The sequence below is a fragment of the Leopardus geoffroyi genome, chromosome D1 (genome assembly GCF_018350155.1).
Source record: "Leopardus geoffroyi isolate Oge1 chromosome D1, O.geoffroyi_Oge1_pat1.0, whole genome shotgun sequence".
NCBI lineage: Eukaryota > Metazoa > Chordata > Mammalia > Carnivora > Felidae > Leopardus > Leopardus geoffroyi.
This window is the reverse complement of record NC_059329.1, coordinates 37,462,337-37,483,617: the sequence shown is the minus strand read 5'-3', so window position 1 is coordinate 37,483,617 and position 21,281 is coordinate 37,462,337. Positions and strand designations below refer to the sequence as shown.

The 21,281-nt window shown below is 34.3% G+C and overlaps 1 protein-coding gene across 10 annotated transcripts in view; it reads right to left on the bottom strand.

Annotated features, from left to right (window-relative positions):
* The window catches only part of CCDC82 (coiled-coil domain containing 82), a 34,105-nt gene that overhangs the window by 8,232 nt on the left and 4,592 nt on the right, over nucleotides 1-21,281 (bottom strand). For 8 of the 10 annotated variants that reach the window (XM_045483547.1, XM_045483552.1, XM_045483549.1 and 5 more), the window contains exons 2-6: nucleotides 19,931-20,649; nucleotides 19,246-19,450; nucleotides 8,914-9,006; nucleotides 6,698-6,822; nucleotides 3,572-3,742 (exon numbers count right to left, since the gene is read on the bottom strand). In XM_045483547.1, the coding sequence (XP_045339503.1) occupies nucleotides 3,572-3,742; nucleotides 6,698-6,822; nucleotides 8,914-9,006; nucleotides 19,246-19,450; nucleotides 19,931-20,635 (1,299 nt within the window). In that variant the 5' untranslated portion in view covers nucleotides 20,636-20,649. Of the gene's footprint in view, nucleotides 1-3,571; nucleotides 3,743-6,697; nucleotides 6,823-8,913; nucleotides 9,007-18,813; nucleotides 19,451-19,930; nucleotides 20,650-21,281 lie in introns of those variants that run through there. The other 2 variants (XM_045483555.1, XM_045483556.1) reach the window with 2 other exon arrangements.

The following is a 21,281-nucleotide window of genomic DNA, read 5'->3' as shown; positions in this document are numbered from 1 at the left end:
CTATGGCCATTCTGGATAAAATACAGTAGAAAAATAATATAATTTTTTAAAAACTTTCCACCACACTGTATTTTATATTTCCATAAAACTGAGGAATTTATCTGCATAAAAAATTTAAGTTAGGGCAAGAGGGAGGGAGGAGGTATTTAAACACCCTTATTTAAAAATCTTTTACCTGTATGAAACAAAAATATCCACTGAAAATATTTAACATTATAGTTTACTTCTTTCCATTTCAAATTCCTACCTTCTTGGCAGCTACTTACACTTATGTAGATCAATAAACCCAAAATTACCTTTAGAATATTCTCACACTATGTGATCATAAAATGTGATCACATTTTCTGTGGAAGAGCCTAAACCATTGTTAGTAGGAGTTCACAGGAAAGAGTAAATGTATGTAATAGCTGTAAGAATGCAAGCAGACCTCTCCCTTCGCCCCACCTGTTTTTAGTGTATTGTCACAGCCTATTATACCTTATGAATTTCTGTGTACATTGTACACAGTTTACACTGTCGGATTCCATTTATATAAAGTACTAAGATAAAACTCTACTCTAAGAACAGTGACCTTAAATGTTGAGAAACATATTTAGAGATTACTTTTAACTATCTAATTGCATTTCTGGATATTAAGGACACTATTCTAACAAGATAGACAATACTAAAAAAAATTGCCAGAGATAGAGAAATAAGTTCTGTGATGATTGTTCTCAACGAAGACAAGCAAAATGACATGTAAATGGTTACTAATCCACTGTTCAGGGTTAGTTAGCATGGTTCTATCAACTGATGTATCTGAAAATAACTGATTCACCTCAGTTATCAATGTGAATTAAGGGATCCTATGTATCCAAAGATACAATTTGAAATAGAGCTAAAACCTGTCACCAAATTTTCCTAAAACAGCAGATGGTGAATTGTAAGGCAGTAGAAAGAATCTGATTTGTAATGTATTAGATACAGCATGTAGAAGTGTAAACACACTGGTTAACAAACTAAGGCAAGGATACAATGAAACATGCATTATGCACATTTGTAATATCCAGCTAATTATAGGAAGCTTTTTGAGGTATTTCTCTCGGCCCTCCTTAATATACAGAGGAGCCAGGTCCTTATGGAAGTGAAAGTATGAAGAAGAAAGAAAAAAAGATCCTCAAGAAAAGAGGAAGAACGGGAAGAAGTTTCTCTTTTGTTTCTAGGTCTCTAGAAACAATTAGTGCAATAGACTGAGCCAAAGGATTCTATTTCCTTTTGGTCCGTTTTTTTCATGGACATGTTACACACTGACACTTATTTCAAAATTCCTGCCTCTCCCTTTGGATCTTGAGTATCTTCAGGAGTCTGGACAGATTCTGGGCAAACTCAAATGAATTCAAGATTACGGTCGGTCCTCCCAACTGCCTCTCAGATTTCGCCCTTTTTCTTCACGTGATTTCCTTTTCGTCTATACCCCCAGACTTCACCACAATTTGGTGGGCCAAGGCCTTTTGTCTCAGTACCCTATCCAAGACTACTGTAACTAAAATTACTCTTTCCCACCAATTCCACTTTCCATCAAAGCATCCTGTCTTTCAAAGAAGCTAATCTTAGGTAAGTAAGGAGAAAAGTTTTATGATTAAACATATTCATTAAATGCATCCTTCATTATTGGCACCTTAAAAGAGGACCCTAGTTAACCCCAAGCAGTCTCAATTTTATATAACTATGGGCAAAAACACAAAATGGAGAATTGGTTTTCAAAATAATTTAAGGGTGGGTCTGGAGATGGCATAGTCTCTTTAATGCCTTAGATGAAAAACAAGTTTATTATTTTCTTCCTTCCTATCCCTTTCCTTTCCCTTTCCTTTCCATATACATGCATTGCTGCTGTAGTTCAGCAGAATATAAAATAGATTTTAATAGGTGCTTCTTCCATTTAAAGAAAAAAATTACTGAAAATTTTAGTATTAAAGAATTTTAATTATGGGGGTGTCTGAGTGGTTCGGTCGGTGAAGCGTCCAACTTTGGCTCAGGTCATGATCTCACGGTCTGTGAATTCAACCTGGAGCCTGCTTGGGATTCTGTGTCTCCCTTTCTCTCTGCCCCTCCCCCACTCGTGTTCTGTCTCTCTCTCTTTCTCAAAAATAAACATTAAAATTTTAATTACATTATCTTAAATTACACAATAACTAGTTTAATGTTTGCATACAGCTAAACAGACAAGTGTATACATATTTTTACATAGCTTCAAGGACAGTAATGTACACTGCTCACTATTTCACTCTCACCTAGCACGATTTCACAACCTTCATAAATATTATTTTAGTGCTTGTATCATATTCTGTCACAAAATGGTATGATATACATAACTTATTACATTACTACTCTAATATTTGATTTGAATTATATCCAAATTTGTTTTGTATTATAACTAATGCTTCAGTGAACTTCATGATTGTGTCCTCTGCTTTTATACTGGATGACTCTGCTTAGCATAAACATGTGGGCACTGAATATGTATAGTGTTATAACTCTGGCTATAGGTAGCTATCCAGTGTTCTAAAAAGATAGATCACATCCTTGCTCTTTGTAGGAATCTTATTGTCCATGAAACTGCCAGTTTCAATGCAACCATGACAGAACTGTATTTTATCATCTGATTTAAAAACACTTTGCTACTTTGAGAGCTATCAACTGGCATCTTAAGATAGGTTTTACTGTATGCCTTTAGATGGGGAATAATCATGTTCTAATTGTTAATTTTGATGTTTCTTCCATTGTGTGACTGGTGTATTAATTTTCTTTGTTTTTATTTTATGAGATCTCTCTTACTTTTTAGATATTTGAATAACTATCTTATACAGAATCTTTACTCTTTCACAGGAATATCAGAACTCCAGAAATGGTTTTCGAACTCACTTTCCTTCCTAGAATTAGCTGTAGACAGGGAAGACAGTGAAAGCACAGCACTAGTTTTGATCTATACAACAGAACATGATCCTTAGAGTATCAAATCACTTTCGTTAGGATTCTACATGTCTTACCTCATAAAAAGCCACAGATCAGTTTTTAAACAATGAGATTTGCATATTGACTGTGTTGAGAAAAGAAATGTTTTTACAGTAACCTGCCAAATGATACATTAAAGACTACATCTGAATTTATTATCCCCATACAAACTTTCTAAGTGATTCTTGCAACCTGGATTGTTTAGAGGGATCTGCTCAATTATCGCCAACAGTACTGAGGAATAATACTACCTAAAGTCGTAGAAGAATTTAGATTAGCAGTATATTTCTATCGTAATAACTGACTGGCAATACTTAGAGGCAACTCTAAGGGTCCCCCAAACACACACACCCTTCATAGATATACAGACTCACCAGAGGAAGCTCTCATCATTAATATTTTTGCATTTATAAACTTGTCATATAAGACATTTTCACATTCAAAATTATACCTTCTTTCCTTATACTCTTTCCCTCTGTCCCAGTGCTTTCTCCATTTGTAAAAATAACAGGGTTATTTGTGTAAGCTTATGTATTGAAAATTTCTAAATACTGAAAACCAAAATGAGAGGGAAAAATACCTGTTTATCATGTGACATGAAATCGTCTGTTTCCATAGTCCTGGTGTTATACAACTTTCCTGATAAATGCACCGAGTATCTGCAGTGGCGATGCAATCCACAAGCCTGACAGCAACAATTTTCAGGGTTCTTCAAATGGATACTTACATTAGAATAATTTTCTACCCGCTCCTGAAAACAATGAAAAAATGTAATGAAGCTTTACAAGACTGGAAAAAACAACAAAATAAAACATAAAAAGAACCTAACCAAATTAAAACCAATATTAGGAATCACAGTAAGTGGTTAGGATGTGAGAGCAAAACACACTGATATTTCTTGTTTTTATGCAGAATATGGGGTAGATATTTGACAAGATATCTTTAAATAAAAAAATAACTTACAATTTAGGCTATTAAATGAAAAGAAACCAGACTAGGAAAAAAAATTAGTTTCATATCCTTCCCATTTGTGCGTTACTATTAAGTAGTATTCTTTGCAGATACTAATTTACTTTTCTCCTCTCATATCTAGTTAGGTATGAGGTATTATAGTTAAAAATAGAAAAGACTGAGCAGCAAAAATTCAGGATACTACAATAAAAAGATGAATTCATTTAGGTTAGTTGAAAATTGAGAAAAACCAGATCACAGTCTCCATTGTGTAAATTATAGCATATTTCCCACAAAATATTCAAGAAATAATTTAATTTCTTCTTGAGAGAGAGAGAGACAGACAGACAGACAGACAGAGCATGGGGGGGGGGGGGGACAGAGTGTGAGGGAGACACAGAATCTGAAGCAGGCTCCAGGCTCTGAGCTGTCAGCAGAGAGTCCAACAAGGGGCTCGAACCCACGAACTGTGAGATCATGACCTGAGCTGAAGTCGGACGCTTAACCGACTGAGCCGCCCAGGTATCCCCGGAAATAATGTAATCCTCCTAATGGCTACTTACTAAATAAAGTACTATGAAAATAAACAAGTTGGTCATAAAACTGCTAGGTGGCCAGTATTGATATAGACAGCCTAATAGCTGAATTAGCAATGAGTTAACAAACTGAGGAAATATTTGGCATTTGTAAACTTGTGGTTGCATATTTTTGCCCACACTCTATGCCTGTGCTAGATACTGCTGTTATAATTGGTAGTGTAGATTAGGTTTTACCATAATGTTTGAACTACATACAGTGAACATATTAGCAGGGTTACTAACCTATATTTGTATTCTCTACCAGCTTGAGAGTAAATATCCAGTATAGTAATAGTTTCCTTTCTGACACTGTATGATTCACAACAACATTGCATTTTCTTTACTTTTAATATTTCTCATATTTCATGGCCCTTTGTGTGACATGTGTCACTTACAGGCTGACATTCTGAGGGAACAGGTGGCTAACCACCTCCCCTTCTTGCTTCTCTGGTCCTTATGGAAGCACATTTGAGATGAAAGCTCTAGCAGCTTGGCTCTGTGAGTGACTACAATATGTAGGAACACTCCTGCTGGTTTACATGGGACATATAACTGAAAAAAAAAAACTTTGCTGGGGTAAGCTATAAAGATTTTCATTGCTGATATGTCCTATTATTTATTTTTTGCAGCATAACTTAGCTAATTTTGACCAAGACCATACTGAATCATCTATGGCTCTACATTTTTAAGTTAATATTTTCTTATATCTTAGAGTTATTATTTCAACATTGGGTTATCCAAATTCAGCATAACATACCACAGTATAGTAAGGCATAATATAGCATAGTGGTATGGGCTTTCAAGTCAGAGAAATATTAGAAAGCTATGATTTCTAGGTTTGAACACTGGCCTAGCTAATAACTAGCTCTATAGCCTTGTGTTACTCAATTTTACTGAGTCACGGTTTTCTCTTCTTTAAAATGGAGGAAATAATAGTGCCTTCCTCATGGGGTTGCTCTGAAGATCAAATAAGATACTTTACACTGCATGCAAATTACTTGGCCAAGTTAAATGATCAATAAATATACGCTATTTTTCTATTAAAGAAAACAATATTTATACCATGTTCTAAGAACTATGCTATGCATTTTACCTTCCAAGTAAGTAAATATTCCTTTTACTTTTTAAAGTAGGTAAATGTTTTCTGTATCTGAGGAAAAGACTAGAGTTTAGAGAGTTTAAAAACTCACCCAAAGTAAAAAATATATATATGGTGTCCCTAAACTCAGTCATTCTCCAAACTGAAGTCTTCTCTTTCTGTAATCCCATAACTGTCCCTTAATAAGCCATCTGTGGCTAATTTATCAGGTAATTCAAGATTGAACAGGCCTTGGATGAAGTCAAATCTCCTAACATAAATGAGGTAGAGTAGCTAATGATTTAAGTTCTAAAAGGACTGTTAGGAACTTGGATCTCTGTTATCTTGCCATTTTCCTAATAATTGGAAGACAGAATGTAAGAAGTAGGGAGATTAAAAAAAAACAAACGTAAAAATCATGTAAGATAGCCTCTACTATTAGAGATCATAAAATAGAAATCTATGGGATAACATGAAATGCAATAAATCTTATACATTAAAAGGATGCTCCCCCTAAATTGGTAGAATTACAAAATCTTAAGGTGGAGAAGGATTTCAAAGGCAACCTAGGCCATTGTTTCCCAAATTATGTTAAGGAAATCAATTCTTCTAGCAGGTGATAGAAGGAGGTGGTAAAAGGTAGCTCATGAAAAGGAGCCTCATAGTAAAACACAAATTTGGAAAGTATTACATTCTACATCACCCTCTTGAAGATTTATAGTATAAATTTACACATTAATTCTCCTTGAAAAGTCCTCCAGTTAAGTTTAACTCTTTCTCTTAACAATGGAACTCTCTTTTCTGAAGAGAGAATTAACATCCTATGAGATAACCTCCTCATTTCAGTAGATGGGCTAAGACCTGAGAAGTTCTAAAGTTATTCATCATTTAGAACTACTTAATTAGTGGATACATATAATAAGTGTTACAATAATTAAAACAATAGTAGCTTTTAGAAGAGGTGATAAGCTGATTATTCAACAAAAAAATGCCAGTAATTTAGAAGATTATTCATTCTGACTGGATATTTAAATCCCGATAGGCCTCCCACTCCCATACCCCCAACCAGAGATTCAAAAACAAATAAAAAACTATATACCTTATATAGCTCTTTCCAACGACTTCTAGAAGCTAAACTCTCTAGACGAGGCTGAACAAAGCGGTTATCCAAATAATGAAGAGATGTCAACATATCTTGTGCATATGATTTTTGTCTGGTGCCATCTGTTCAAGGGAACAACAATAACAACAACAAAAAATAATCACTTAGCCCTTAGGAAATATCTATCTATCTATCTATCTAATTTTAAGCCCCCCCACACCAATGAATTATCCACCTTCAACTACCAATAGTACCAAGGTCGAGAAACGTTATTAGGAAATATTTAAATAACTGAATACTTAAGGATTTCGTCCCACAGTTTTAGAAGGTATTTGAAATTTAAAAAAGATTAATGAAGAAAAAAACCACAATTCCATCAGAATGTTAGGGAAAGGAAAGAACCACAGAGGCCTTCTAATTATTCCTTGACTACATCAGACTTACTCTTTTTTTATCTTAATCCCAGTAAAATTAACATACAATGTTTTATTAGTTTCAGACGTACATCATAGTGATTCAACAATGCTATATGTTACTTAGTGCCTACCATGATAAATGTACTCTTAATCCTCATTGCCTATTTTATCCATCCCCCACCCACCTCCGCTCTGATAACCACCAGTTTGTTCTCTACAGTTAAGAGAGTTTTTTGTTTGTCCCTTTTTTCTTTGTTCATTTGTTTTGTTTCTTAAATCCTGCATATAAGTGAGAGCATATGGTCTTTGTCTTTCTCTAGCTGACTTATTTCACTTATCATTTTACCCTCTAGATCCAACTATGTTGTTGCAAATGGCAAGATCTCATTCTTTTTTATGGCTATGTAATATTCCATTGGCTATATATATCACTTCTTTATCCATTCATCTATCACATCAAACTCACTTTACCCAAGGATCTTTGCACTGGGTGTTCTCTCAGCTAGATCTATGCATTATTTCCCCTTGACTTCATTCAGGTTTCTGCTTAAAAGTCACCTCTTGGGGTGCCTGGGTGGCTCAGTTGTTAAGCATCTGACTTCTGCTCAGGTCATGATCTCAATGGTTTGTGAGGTTGAGGAACACATCAGGTGAGCTTGAGCCCTGCTTTGAGTGAGCCCCACTTCTCTCTCTCCTCCCCCCCCCCAAATCTCTCTCTCTCCCTCTGCCCTTCCTGGGATTCTCTCTCTCTGCCCCTGGGTCACTTGCACCCTATCTCTCTCTCTCTCTCAAAAAAAAAAAAAAAAGTCACCTCTTGAGAGACCTTCTTTGACCAATCTAATAGATACTTTCCTTTCCTTTATCACTTGATCTCCTTAACTTACTTAATTTTTTCTCAAGAACTAATCCCTAGTTGAAATTATGTTATATATTTGTTTACTCATTCATTGTCTGTCTCTCTCATTAGAGCAACATGAGGGCAGGAATCTTATATGTCATAGTCATTGCCATATCCCCAGCTCTCAAATAAATGCCTGCCCCTTAGGCACTCTATAAGTATTTGTTCAATAAACTGTGAATGAAATCTCACTTTGGCAATTAGGTAGATATTCAAAACAACATATTATAGTCTTTATTAACTGCCAGATTATGTGCTAGATGCAAGAGATAAGTGTATATCTAAGGCATGGTTCTTCTTGTACTCTTAGAAGGGAGAAAGGCAAAAATACATTTTCAATACAGTAAGTATACACACATCAGTACCACCAGGGTAGCACAAATGAGGGAGTGAAAATGATTTTACACTCACCTGGAAAATCTAGGGTGGAAAGGGATTATATTTTAAGAGAGAACAGTATGAGCAAAGGCACAAAGCATAAAACAGTATACAACTTCTGGCGAAATTCAAGTTTAGAGAGGCTGAGACAACACATGGGTATTGAACTACTCTACTGTTTTGAGTCTATGCCTTATATCCTCACAGTCACTGTGAACTCTCTAAAGTCAGAGGAATATCACATATTTCTTTTCCACTTTCCACATATCACAAATAGACAGTAGCAAGTTTTTGAAGTGAATGGGCTTCTGGTGTAGTTAAGTTGATCCTAGGGAATAATTGGAGGGCCTTTAGAATAGGGTCTCTTGGTTTTGCTTAAATGTATATATATATATATATATATATGTTATATTATATTATATTATATTATATTATATTATATTATATTAATTATATTGGTAGGGTTTTAGAAATTGGAAAAATAAAAAAAGATACTAATTGTTCCACTCATATTAACTTACCATACAATGTTCCCAGAAAAGATTCATCTAAAGCATTGATCAGAAGAGCCTTCACAACTCTTTCAAAGTGAGTATAGTGGTCACTAAAAGAATCTGAAATTAATTTTAAATACATATTAGAACATAACAGATAAAACAATTCCCTGAATAAAATAGTTTCCTTTCTCTAAGAAATTAATACTATAAATAGGAGAAATCACTTAGTCATCCTAATTTTATAGCTGCCTCGGTGACTTTTCTAGTCACTGAGCAAACCTCCATTTTCCAGATTTACTGGATTCTAATCCAAAATTTCAAGTTGTTATTTAAAATAATCTTCACTTTCCAAACTTATTAAGAGAAAACTGTTCAGAAAATATTAACAGATGTTGTGAAAAAAGCCCCAAATCATCCCCTGTGCACCTAAGTTTAATTATCAACTTAATAATTAGAGTGAGAGAGCAAAAGAGAAAACTTCTACAGGTAGATTGTTCAACATGTACCTACAACTCCTGACTTTCCTTCTTTCTAAAACATGTTACATATGAAATTGTTCAGGAAATTATTACCCTAGCCAGAACTCCAATGGCTATAAAAACTCGATTTCCCTTTCTCTGTCCCAGGTTTAGGATTTTCCACATCAATTTAGAAAAGTTCTCTCTTCTCTTTCTCCTACCAAATATATAAGCCTACCTTCCCACTAACCCAATGTGCTCCATGGAATCATCTATTGTGATGGGCCAGGCTACAAGAGAAGGTCCCTGTATTTCCCAATACTTTAGGGTCCAGGTTTACTATGGCTGTAGAAATATTCTCTATCAAAGATAACCCCTTCCATGACCCAAATGGTCATCACAGAACATTTGCCATGGGCACCTATAAAGAATATTAGGCTATTTTAGGAAAAGTGGAAGATGCCTGATTATAAATTTAAGCAAAATAAGACCTATATTAGCATTCATGACTGAATTTCGACGTGCTTTCTGTTGAAATGAAATGAAAATAAGATTTAACATGGAGAAACTTTTAGCTTGTATTTTAGCTACTAAAACGGCTGTATAACCCTTTTTCTGCACTTCAGGAAAAATTTTTAGTATGCATTCTTTTTTAAGAAAACATGTTATGGGCGTCTGGGTGGCTCAGTCGGTCAAGCATCCGACTTTGGCTCAGGTCATGATCTCACGGTTCTTGAGTTCGAGCCCCTCTTTGGGCTCCGTGCTGACAGCTCAGAGCCTGGAGCCTGCTTCGAATTCCTGTCTCCCTCTCCCTCTGCCCTTTCCCACTTGTGCTCTGTCTCTCTCTCTCTCTCTCTCAAAAATAAATAAACATTAAAAAATTTTTAAAAAGGAAAACATGTTATTATGATACTAAAGTGGTCAAAATAAAGCAGTGATAAAATTAAACGACTATAGCAGATAATTTACACAAGGGCATGTAGACTTTAGAGGGCCTATGATCAATTATAAATTACAAAAGAACTGATCACAACCATTTACAAATTTTTTTAAAAAATCAGAAGATAATTGGAAAATGAAATAATGCTTTAATAGCATTCAATTTTGTCTAGACTTTCATCAAACTCTGGATATAATATAGTGTTGGTACATAATTTAATTTGTGAGTGTTAAAATGCATTTAAACTCTATCTAGTACTTCCCAAACTCTATTAAAGGAAAAATGTTCTAGGTATATTAACAGACATGTTGAGGAAAGAAACATCAAATTCATCCCCTGTGCTCCCAAGTTGAGCTATCAAATTGAAATAGAATTTTTTACCCCATTGAATTTATTAGTCTTTAAATGTACTAATGCCTAACATTACTCATTTGCTGTAGAGTTTGGGAACTGCTGTTTTATTTTAAAGAACCTGATGGCATTTCTTCAGAATTGGGAGTAAAAAGAAAGGGCAGAGGATCAGAGTCCTCTCGAGAGTTTTTGCCTCACCACAAAATCTGTGTTCTACCAACGGACATCAGTATCTCCTTGAAAAGAGTCAGGAAGGCCTCAATTTGCTTGTGTTTGAGTGAATGGATGGGTGGTGGAGGAATTATGCTCCTGGCATCTCAGATTGGAAAAAAAAAAAAAAAAGATTTTATTGGGCAAATAAATGGCAGGCAGTGTTTTATGCACTTACATGCACTGCTTTACTTCTCAATACAAGTCTATGAGGTACTATCAATACCCTTGGCTTATTTTTAAAAGTTAAGGAAATAAATGCAAAGAGGATGAAAAATTTCCCTAAAATCACACAGCTAGTAAGGGTTGAAAGCAGCGCTGGAACCCAAGCAGTCTGACTCCAGATTTCATGTGACTATCCCCTAGGTAGATGTTCTGCGTGGTAGTCAGGTTTGATAATATTATTGTTCAGAACACGGAATTTTAGACTTGGATGGGAAATTGGAGGAAATAATTCAAATCTCTCATTTTAAAATTTTAAAAATGACACAATTATGAAATAATGTACCTGAGGTCACAAAACTAGATAGAGGAAGAATCAGGATTAGAGTTCAGACCTCCTCCAGAGTTGGGTTTTTTTGTTTTTTTTTTTTTTTTTTTTTCAGTGCTTTAATCGCTATATTGGATGAGCTTCTGTGGAATATCCGAGGAATATAATTTAAAATTTTCTTCTATGACTATTAAAAAACTGCAAAAGGATACAGGAGAAAATCAACAGTATTCGTGTCTATGCATAACTTGATTTTTCCAAGGTAGTTTAATCTTGGGATAATTTCCCCATACTCAATCGTAGGATACGCTGCTCATTCTGTTGATTTTCCATGCATCTTTTATCATGTTTTATTTTCACATATATGCCAAGATTTTGTACCAGCACCGTGTACCTTTCTTAATGACCTGTCACTGCCATGCCAGTACTACACTGTTTTACTTACTGGAATTTTATGATAAATTTTTATATCTGGTGGGGGAAGTCCTTCTAATTTTCTGTTTGTTGTCTAATTTTATTTATTCCCATATATTTTCCCCAAGTGAACTTCAGCACTGTTTTGCAAAGTTAAATCAAAAAGTTAATTTCCGAAGAAATAATTTCTTGTTCTATTTATTGCTTTCCAGAAACATGGTGTGTCTCTCCTTTCATTCATGTTTCCTTTGCTATTTCAATGTAAGGTTTATTCTTGTACCTATAAAGTCATGCTTTTCTTCCTAAAACTAGGCCTAGGAACTTTATTTTAATTGCTACTATAAATGGAATTGTCCCTTATTAGATCTTTTAAATAATTATTGACAGCATGTAAGAAAATACTGAATTTTACATATTCATTGTGAATCTGGTCATCTTTCTGAGATCTTTTGCAAATTCCCAAAAGATTCTCTTAGATATTTGTGGAAAGTGAGCTTCCTGGCACATCAGAGAGCTGGATAGAGGGAGATACTGTTCGGGAATTCCTGGGCAGTAACTCTTTCTCCCCCAACGCTGAAAAGGATGTGGTCTTGCTAGTGCTAAGTTTATTTCAAGAACCAAAAGAATGTTTATAAATATTCTCTTAGGTAGAAGCACAGAGATTGTTGGTGTACTTTCTTCTGAAATAGAAGTATAAGCCTACTGTAAGAAAGCAGAGGCAGAGCAAGAAATTGAGTTCTCTTTCTACCCTAACATGTCCCCCTCAATAGGCAAAAAAGAACACAAGAAAACTATGGAAATATATGCTGCATCTACTCCTGCTCTCAATGTATTCATATCCTTTCTCTTAACTTTTATATCCCTGGCTAAATAAGTCAGAAACTTACAGCTTGTATGTATGTATATATAAAATCACATTATGTTCAAGTAATGTCTTTTCCATTTCAAAAGTTATATTTCTTTTACTTTGTCTTACTACATTGTTCAAAACATCTAGAACAAAGTAGGACATTTTTGTTTTGTTCTTTGACAGTATCTCTAGCGCTTCATTATAAATATATATTCTCTTAATGTAAAATATTCTTTGTTTTGTAAAGGACATATTCTCATATTACTATTTTTGAGACTTATTTTCTTGTTTTTAAACTAGATATGGGCATTGAATTTCATGAGATGCTTTTTAGAATCTTTTAAAATTAAGCCATTATTTTTTCTCTTTTGACATATTAATGGAACCTGGAACCAATTAATATATTAAACCATTTTTATGGTCCTAAAAAGGATGGCTAGATAACTTTTCTTCATTCTTGTAATCAGAAAAGTTGTTTCCTTCAAATGTCTATTTGCAAATCTATTTTATCAATTTATTAGGATGTGAGCCTCCTTAATTTGCATAAATGGGCATGTCCAGCAACTCAACTGTATTTTCTCCCATCACACCTTTCAGTTCACATTTCCATATGTCCTTCCATCCAAAAACATGCTATATCTCTTAGCACTTCAAATCTTTTACATATCCCACTAAAGCTATAGAATTTTCTTCCTTTAGGTTTCCATTTATTCTGCATTTCTGCACCCCCCCCTTGAAATTTGTGAAATAGGATCATTTCTATTCCTTTATGTTTTATCTTCTCCCTCAGAACTGTTTTCATTTTCTCTATTCCAAAAGAACTTCTTGGATTTAACCTATATATCATTGATGAGATTTTCTGTACTGTTAATTCTTTTACATCTTTCAATATAGATTTTACTTCTGACTTTGTATTTTTAATTCTCTGGCAACTTATCTTAGCCCTATTTCATCTCAAATTGTTCTCTTTTTATGAGTTTCTATTTGTTTTTCACAGATTGCAAAGCAATGCTTGATACAATTTTCTTCTGAAACATTTTTCACAGACATTTTCTTCCTCCAAGTCTTTTTAGGGCAACGTTGCTTTTCCCTTGTGCCACAATATGATTTCAATGGTACTTTTTACTTATTGTACAAAAGAAGGAAAGTTCTAGGTTTTAATATTTAATGTAAATGCCTACAAGACTGTTCTCAGGCACATACTGCATTATGTTGATAGAATTATTCTCTTTAATAGCTACATGGAGACTAAGTTAATGTTAATTTCTAATCTAATTTCCAGTATTCTAGCAAGTTATTTATCCAGCAAGACAGTAGATGACTAGACTGAGATGTACTCTTCTGTCTATGCTTTGTTTTCTGTCACTCTGAACATGTGATAGAACTGCAAAAATAATATAATCATCAGTATCCACAAATCTGAAGATTATTCCTCTCTTTCTGTGGATAACATTTTTAGTGTGTGAACATTGTAGGTCTGGAATGCAATGGACCATTGCCGGTCAATCTCTCTACTTTTTGTAATATCTCTTCTGGGAGCTGCAGTCTCAAAATAAATTTAGAGAAATACAGGGATTTCTGAGAAGGAAAAAAAGACCATGATTGTCTTCAATGGCTTCAACCATGTAGCAGGAAAGGGCACTATTTTGAGGTGTTACAGATGCATCTCTCAGAGCCAAATGGCACATGAGGAAGTGACAAAATGTCTTCCTCTAGATAGAACTGTTCTCTTCAAAAATGTACAATTGCATAGACCACTGATTGTGATTCTAACCTGAGTACTGAATTTGGAATTAGAAAATGTTTCTCCCAAATAGTGATCCTATGTTGACTATGAGGAGTGGTCAGTGTTCTTATAGAGGTTGGGAGGAGAATTAATTTGGGAATACTAGCCTAATTACAGCCTGAGGCCATAGAGTAGTGTTGATCATTCATCATATAGGTTATTACCCTAATGAGAAAATATATTTTTAAAGTGTAAGAATCAACCTACAGCAACTCTAGAACATAATCCCTTGACAAATTGAAAACTGCCTGTTTAATTTTATTATATTCATAAATGGCATAAACATTGATAAGTATTAAAAACAAGTCATAATTTATCACTCTAAAGTATATGGGTTTTTTTTCTCTGATGTTTTAAGAAATTATATTTTTCTGTCTTGAAGTATAGACCCAGGAGCCTTCAGTCAATATATTTATCTTAATCATCCATCCATTGAATTAACAATAAGTTCCTACAATATAACATCAACTTTAAAGGGAATGAAAAATGCAAAGAGAAGTGGAGTGGATTAGCCATTGAGGTTATTTTTTGGAGTGGGAATGCCTACTTGGGTCCCTTTATTTTTACTTTTTTTTTTTTTTAGCACAAAATTCACTCTTTTTGGTGTACAATTCTATGATGCATAAAGTTGTATGACCACCACAACAACCAAAATAAATAAACAAAAATTAAGTTCTACACCACCCCCAAACTCCGTAATGTTACCAGTCAATAATTTAGTTTTATACATATTGATTGAGTTGGAGGTATCTGAAAGACACTGGTGAAAATGTTCAATAAGAAGATGAAAAATGTGCCTTAGGCTTTGGAGAAATCTGTGCTGGAAATAGAAGTTTAGGAATTTTTGCTGGTATACTAGGCAAAAGTTATGGAAGAGAGACTGCCTGAAACACAAACAAGGGAATTTGAGGATGACCTTTAGAAACATCAATATTTACGTGGCAAGTGGAAAAAGAGGAAAGCGATATTATAAAGGGAAGACAAGACCACAGAGGCTAAAAAGAAAACTTTCTGAAAGGGAGGGTGGTCAATTGATGGTGGCAAAGCGCATAACAATACGCAATAAAAGTTAGCGTAAGAACTGGAAAATATTTTGGCACCTAGGAAGCAATCACTAAATTTAATGAGAGCAATTTCACTGGATGGGGTGTAGAGTTAATGGGAAACTTGACAAAGGATAAAATTTAGAATAGTGGTTAATGAAACGTACCAATTCAAGGGAGTAAAGGCATGAATATGGTTACAAGTTGAGAAAAGACAACTTGTAATGATAAAGCCAGAAGTTACCATTAAGAACATACAAGATAAAATGTATTGCATAAAAAATAAGATTCATCTCTCTGAGTTGGAGATGCTCAGTAGTAAAAGCAAGCACAGAGCTCCTTGACATTACCCAAGTGAGTTGAAAACTTACATTCATAGAAAAATCTGCACACGAATATTTATAGCAGCTTTATTCATAATTGCCAAAACTTGGAAGCAACCAACATGTCCTTCAGCAGGTGAATAGATAAACAAATTGTGGTACATCCATACAATGGAATATTATTCAGTGATAAAAAGAAATAATCTATCATGCCACATTAAGACATGGAGGAAACTTAAATGCATATTATTATGTGAATAAATTCAATCTGAAAAGGCTACATGCTGTGTATTCCAACAATAAAACATTCTAGCAAAGGCAAAACTATGGAAACATTAAAAGGATCAGTGGTTGCCAGGGGTTCAGGGGAGGGTGGGAGAAATGAATAGGTAGGGCACAGGAGATTTTGAGGAGAGCGCAACTATTCTGTATGATATTGTAATAATGGATACCTGTTGCATCATTATATATTTGTCAAAACCCATAGAACGTACAACACAAGAGAGTGAGCCCTGAGATAAACTATGAAGTACAGTTAATAATAGCATATCAATATTAGCTCATCAATTTTACCACGTGTACCAAACTAATCCAAGATGTTAATTATAGGAAATCTGTGTGTGAGAGGGGTTAGACAGGAACTCTCTGTAGTTTCTACTCTTCAGTAAATCTAAAATTATCCCTTAAAAAAACAAACACAGAGATGTAGGATAGAGAAAGATGTTAAAAATAGTTCCCCCATGCTGGATTTTGATTTTGATTAATTAGCAGGAGTAGGTATGAATGGGTATCACTGAGCAAATGTTCTATCACATTCTAGATATTATAATCCAGAATGATGGGGTATCTCCTAATTGAGTTTCCCTAAACTTTCAGTGTCCAAGTGGCAAGTGACCAAGTGACTATTGACGTAAGGAAAATAGTCATTGACTTTCAAAATATAGATGCCTATCACTGGCATCTCTATCACTGATAAATGTCTTGAAATTTTATTCATACCTCAATCTACTATTTTATTATAAATCATGAGATTGGTATTGAACCACATTACATGTAATTTTAGTAAATATGCCCATTTAAAAAAAATCAGAAAGAATGCACTCTTGAAGAAAAAAATAAAAATGTATTCACTCAACAGCCTGTTTTTACCAGAGTTGTAAAACACCTTAAAAACAATCTTCGAGGGGTGCCTGGGTGGCGCAGTCGGTTAAGCGTCCGACTTCAGCCAGGTCACGATCTCGCGGTCTGTGAGTTCGAGCCCCGCGTCGGGCTCTGAGCTGATGGCTCGGAGCCTGGAGCCTGTTTCCGATTCTGTGTCTGCCTCTCTCTCTGCCCCTCCCCCGTTCTTGCTCTGTCTCTCTCTGTCCCAAAAATAAATAAACGTTGAAAAAAAAATTAAAAAAAAAAAAAAAAAAAAAAAAACAATCTTCGAATTTATGCACAATTATAGGAATTAGAAAAATGCACATTTAAAGACACCCTGAATTGTCAGGATCCTATTATTTATGGTTTAATTAACTGTATGAAAAGAATCCTAATTTCCAATCTCTGATAAGTTTCACTGATACTTCAATAGGCCTGATAAAACCAATGGTTCTCAAAGTATGGTAGACACCTGGAAGTCCCCAAGTCCATTCAAGGAGATCTATGAGGTCAAAACAGTAACACTAAGATAAGCATGCTGTTTTTACCATGTTGACCTTTTCACTGATGTGTACAAAAGGAACTACGGGTAAAGCAGTTATGGCTCCCTAACATGAATGATGGCAGTAGAACCAAACCACAAATAACCACTGTAGGATTGATTCATTGCTATACACTCAGTAAGAAGTTACGTTTACTTAAGAATGTCCTTGATGAAGTAGTAAAAACTATGAATTTTATTAAGTCTCAAATATACATCTTTTGAGTATTCAATGGGATGAAATGGGAAGTAGGCATAGGGCACCTATGCTGCATACCACACAGCATATGATTGAAAAACTGAACTGGGAGCTGAGAAACCCTCATTTATCATGAAACACCATGTTTACTTGAGAAAGCAACTGACAGAGGTGCCTGGCTGGCTCAGTCAGTAGAGCATGCAATTCTTGATCTGAGGGTTGTGAGTTCAAGCCCCACGTTGCGCCGAGAGTTTACATAAAAAAAAAAAAGAAAAAAAAAAGAAGAAGAAACAGAAAGAAAGGAACAAAGGAAGGAAGAAAAGAAGAAAATGAATGAACTGACAAACAATATTCAGGCAGTTGTTAAGTATTTTCTCAAAAATGAGCAAAGGAAATCTGTAATTTCAAGAACTAACAGTATTTACTACCAAAGGTTTAAGAAACAGATTTTTATAGAAGTTAGAATTTTAGAAAACTTGTATCTGCTATTACTGTGAACTTGACAGCTTCCCCATACCTAAAAAAATTTCTGATGAGATTGGTGGTAATATTAACAAACGTGATTTCAAAAATATTGTATAATGAAATGTGTCAACATTTGGAAGATCTACGTAATGCAGTGAATCAGTATTTTCCAAATGACTAATGCATGATGTTACAAAATCACATATGGGTAAAAGATCCATTCAAACTGCAAGACAGACTAATGGACTGCAATGTAAGTGAGTACTAAAAGTTCATTTATATGGTTTCAGATTCCATATTGCAACTAACCTTTAAGAAACAATCACTCGTTTAATTGTGTAGTGACAAATAAGAATATCCACATTATTTTTAAAATACTTTTAAAAATCTTTCTCCCTTTTCCAGCTACCTATCTGTGTGAAGCAAAACTGTTTTCATCTACTTCAATCAAAACATCAAAATGCACTGAATGCACAAGCAGGTATAGGAACCCAGCTGCCTTCTATTAAGCTAGATATTAAATACATTTATTAAAATGTAAAACAATGCCATTCTTATTTTTTTGAAAATAGTTATTTTTAATAAAAAGGTTATTTATGTTGGGGTGCCTGGGTGGCTCAGTTCATTAAGGGTCTGACTTCAGCTCATGTCATGTTCTTGTGTTCGTGGGTTCAAGCCCTGCATTGGGCTCTGTACTGACAGCTCAGAGCCTAGAGCCTGCTTCTGATTCTGTGTCTCCTTCCCTCTCGGCCCCTCCCTGCTTTCACTTTGTCTCTCTCTCTCAAAAATAAAATAAAATAAAATAAAATGTTACTTATGTTAACATGTAACAAACTTATTGTTAAAGCCTATTAATTACTAAATATGTTTTAAATATCTCTTTTGTATTTCTACAATGGTAAATGTTGATAACTATAACCCACAGAAACAAAAGCTGTTCAGGATCCTTAATAAGTTTTAAGAGTGTATAGGGTTCCTGAAACTACTAGAATAAACTGTTATCAGAGTGACAAAGTTACCTAAAAATAAAACCATAGTTCCTAGTCAATGACTTAGAACATGACAGTAAGAGGCTAATTTGATACTTGATATAACACTACAATTAGAGCAAGTCATAAAACAATTTCTTGATATTTAACTTACAAAGAGAATTCTGTTTTACTAATTTCAGTTGTGATGTAGTCAATTTTTCTCCTCGCTGGCTTTTATTCTCTTCATCACCCTCCTCATCTTGAACTACAAAGTCATCAATAATATAATCATCTCCATCTTCATCATATTCATAATCATCATCTTCCTCCTCCTCATCACTTTCATCACTGCTTGGGCAGGATTCCTTTTCAGAGTCCTAATTAAATTAGAACATACCTTTCAGTAAATTTGTACTTTTAAATTGTCAGTATGGATATAAAATTAAAAGATTAAATCTTAAACCAATGACTCATGGAAATTAATTTCATATTTTAAGGTTAAAAAAATTTTGTCATGTTAAATGTCGAACTTTCAAATTAGTAAGAAGGTAATATACCTCGGTAAATGATGTAAAATGTTTAAAATGGACATTAAGATTATAAGTAGAAGTTAAAAAGAGGAAAGACCATATTAAACAGTCTTTCAATTTTAAAACAGAGTGATGAACTGAGGCTCACGATAAAACAAATTATATTAGACACAACAGTGCAATCAAACATGTTCAAGGATACTTGATTAAAAAAAATAAATTCAAGAATTGAGAAATAGAACAGACTCAGTACTTTTTTTTATAAAAATTAAATACTTTGAAAAAAAGATTTAAAAACAGTAACAAAACCAATAGAAAATAACACACCTCAAAATCTCTACTACTATTGCGTCTCTGACGAGATCTTTGTTTTGAGAGTTCTTTGAGTTTCTGGAATTGTTCTCGCTTTCTTGCAGCTAAAGTTTTTTCAGGTGTTTTTGGCTCCATCTCTACTGAAGAACATTCATCTTCAACCACTCTACGTGGACGTTTAACACCTACTTTTCGAACTAGGATATCACTGCTGTCACTCTCATCACTGTCGTACATAACAGAGGAGATCCTTTTTCTCTTCCCTCGCTTGATGTGTTCTTCTTCTAAATCCTCCTCTATTATCTGTCCAGTGTGTTTGTTGAGATCGTCATCCTCTTGACTGGAATGCTTTTCATGATCTGGTGAGTCAGTACTTCTAGGTTTGTTTTTGTTATTTTCTTCTTCATATGTTGAACTGTTGCCAGTGTTCATGAGACGCTCACAGTTACTACTACCTTCACTTTCAACTTCAATTAATCTAAGTTTTCTTTCATTTTCGGGCTTTTTATTACTATCGAACCCCTTGTTACTATCAAGTTCTTCATCGCTGTCAAGCTCTTCATCACTGTCAAGGTCTTCATCACTATTAAGGTCTTCATCACTATCAAATAACTGTGAAATACTACTTCTTTTAGTCCGCCTCCAATCAACTCGAGATTTCTGCTCATGCTCTTGAGTTTTAGAATTTTTCCTTGTTTCGTGTCTTCTAACATGAACCATTTTCACTTAAGCTTCTACAAAATAAAGTTATTAGGAATATAATAATGATAACCAGATCACGACAATGAATGCATTTATGGTAAACTATATTTATTTGGTGTTATAAAATGGTTCACAACAGTATAAATCACATAAAATATCTGAGTGAAGATGGTAGAACAGTTATTCAACAAATAATTTATTGAACATCTATGAAAAAACTGTAATGAACATCAATTGTGAATTATATCTTGCGTTGAAAGGGATGCACAGAAAAACCGTGGCCCTGTTCTCCAGAAGATTATCATCCATGGGTAGAACATACAAAGATATAATAAGAAAAATGCAAGGTATTCATTTGGTCCAAATGAGAGATAAAAATAACTGCAATAAAATTATAAAGAGGCAGGAAGAACAGTATAGCAAATGCTTCACTGAAGATTTAATTGCACAGATATGATCTGATAGACTTCTGAAGGACTGGCTATATTTCAACAAAAAGAATGACAGAAAAAGGGATTTCAGGCAGGTAAAAACGGTAAGGTCAAAACTCTGGCACTGAGAGAGAACATGGTATGTTAAGTAAGTGCAACTGAAAGGGTGTGAAGAAAGGCTTTATGCTGGAAAAAAAAGAGACAATTATAGAAAAACGGGGTGGGGTTACCAG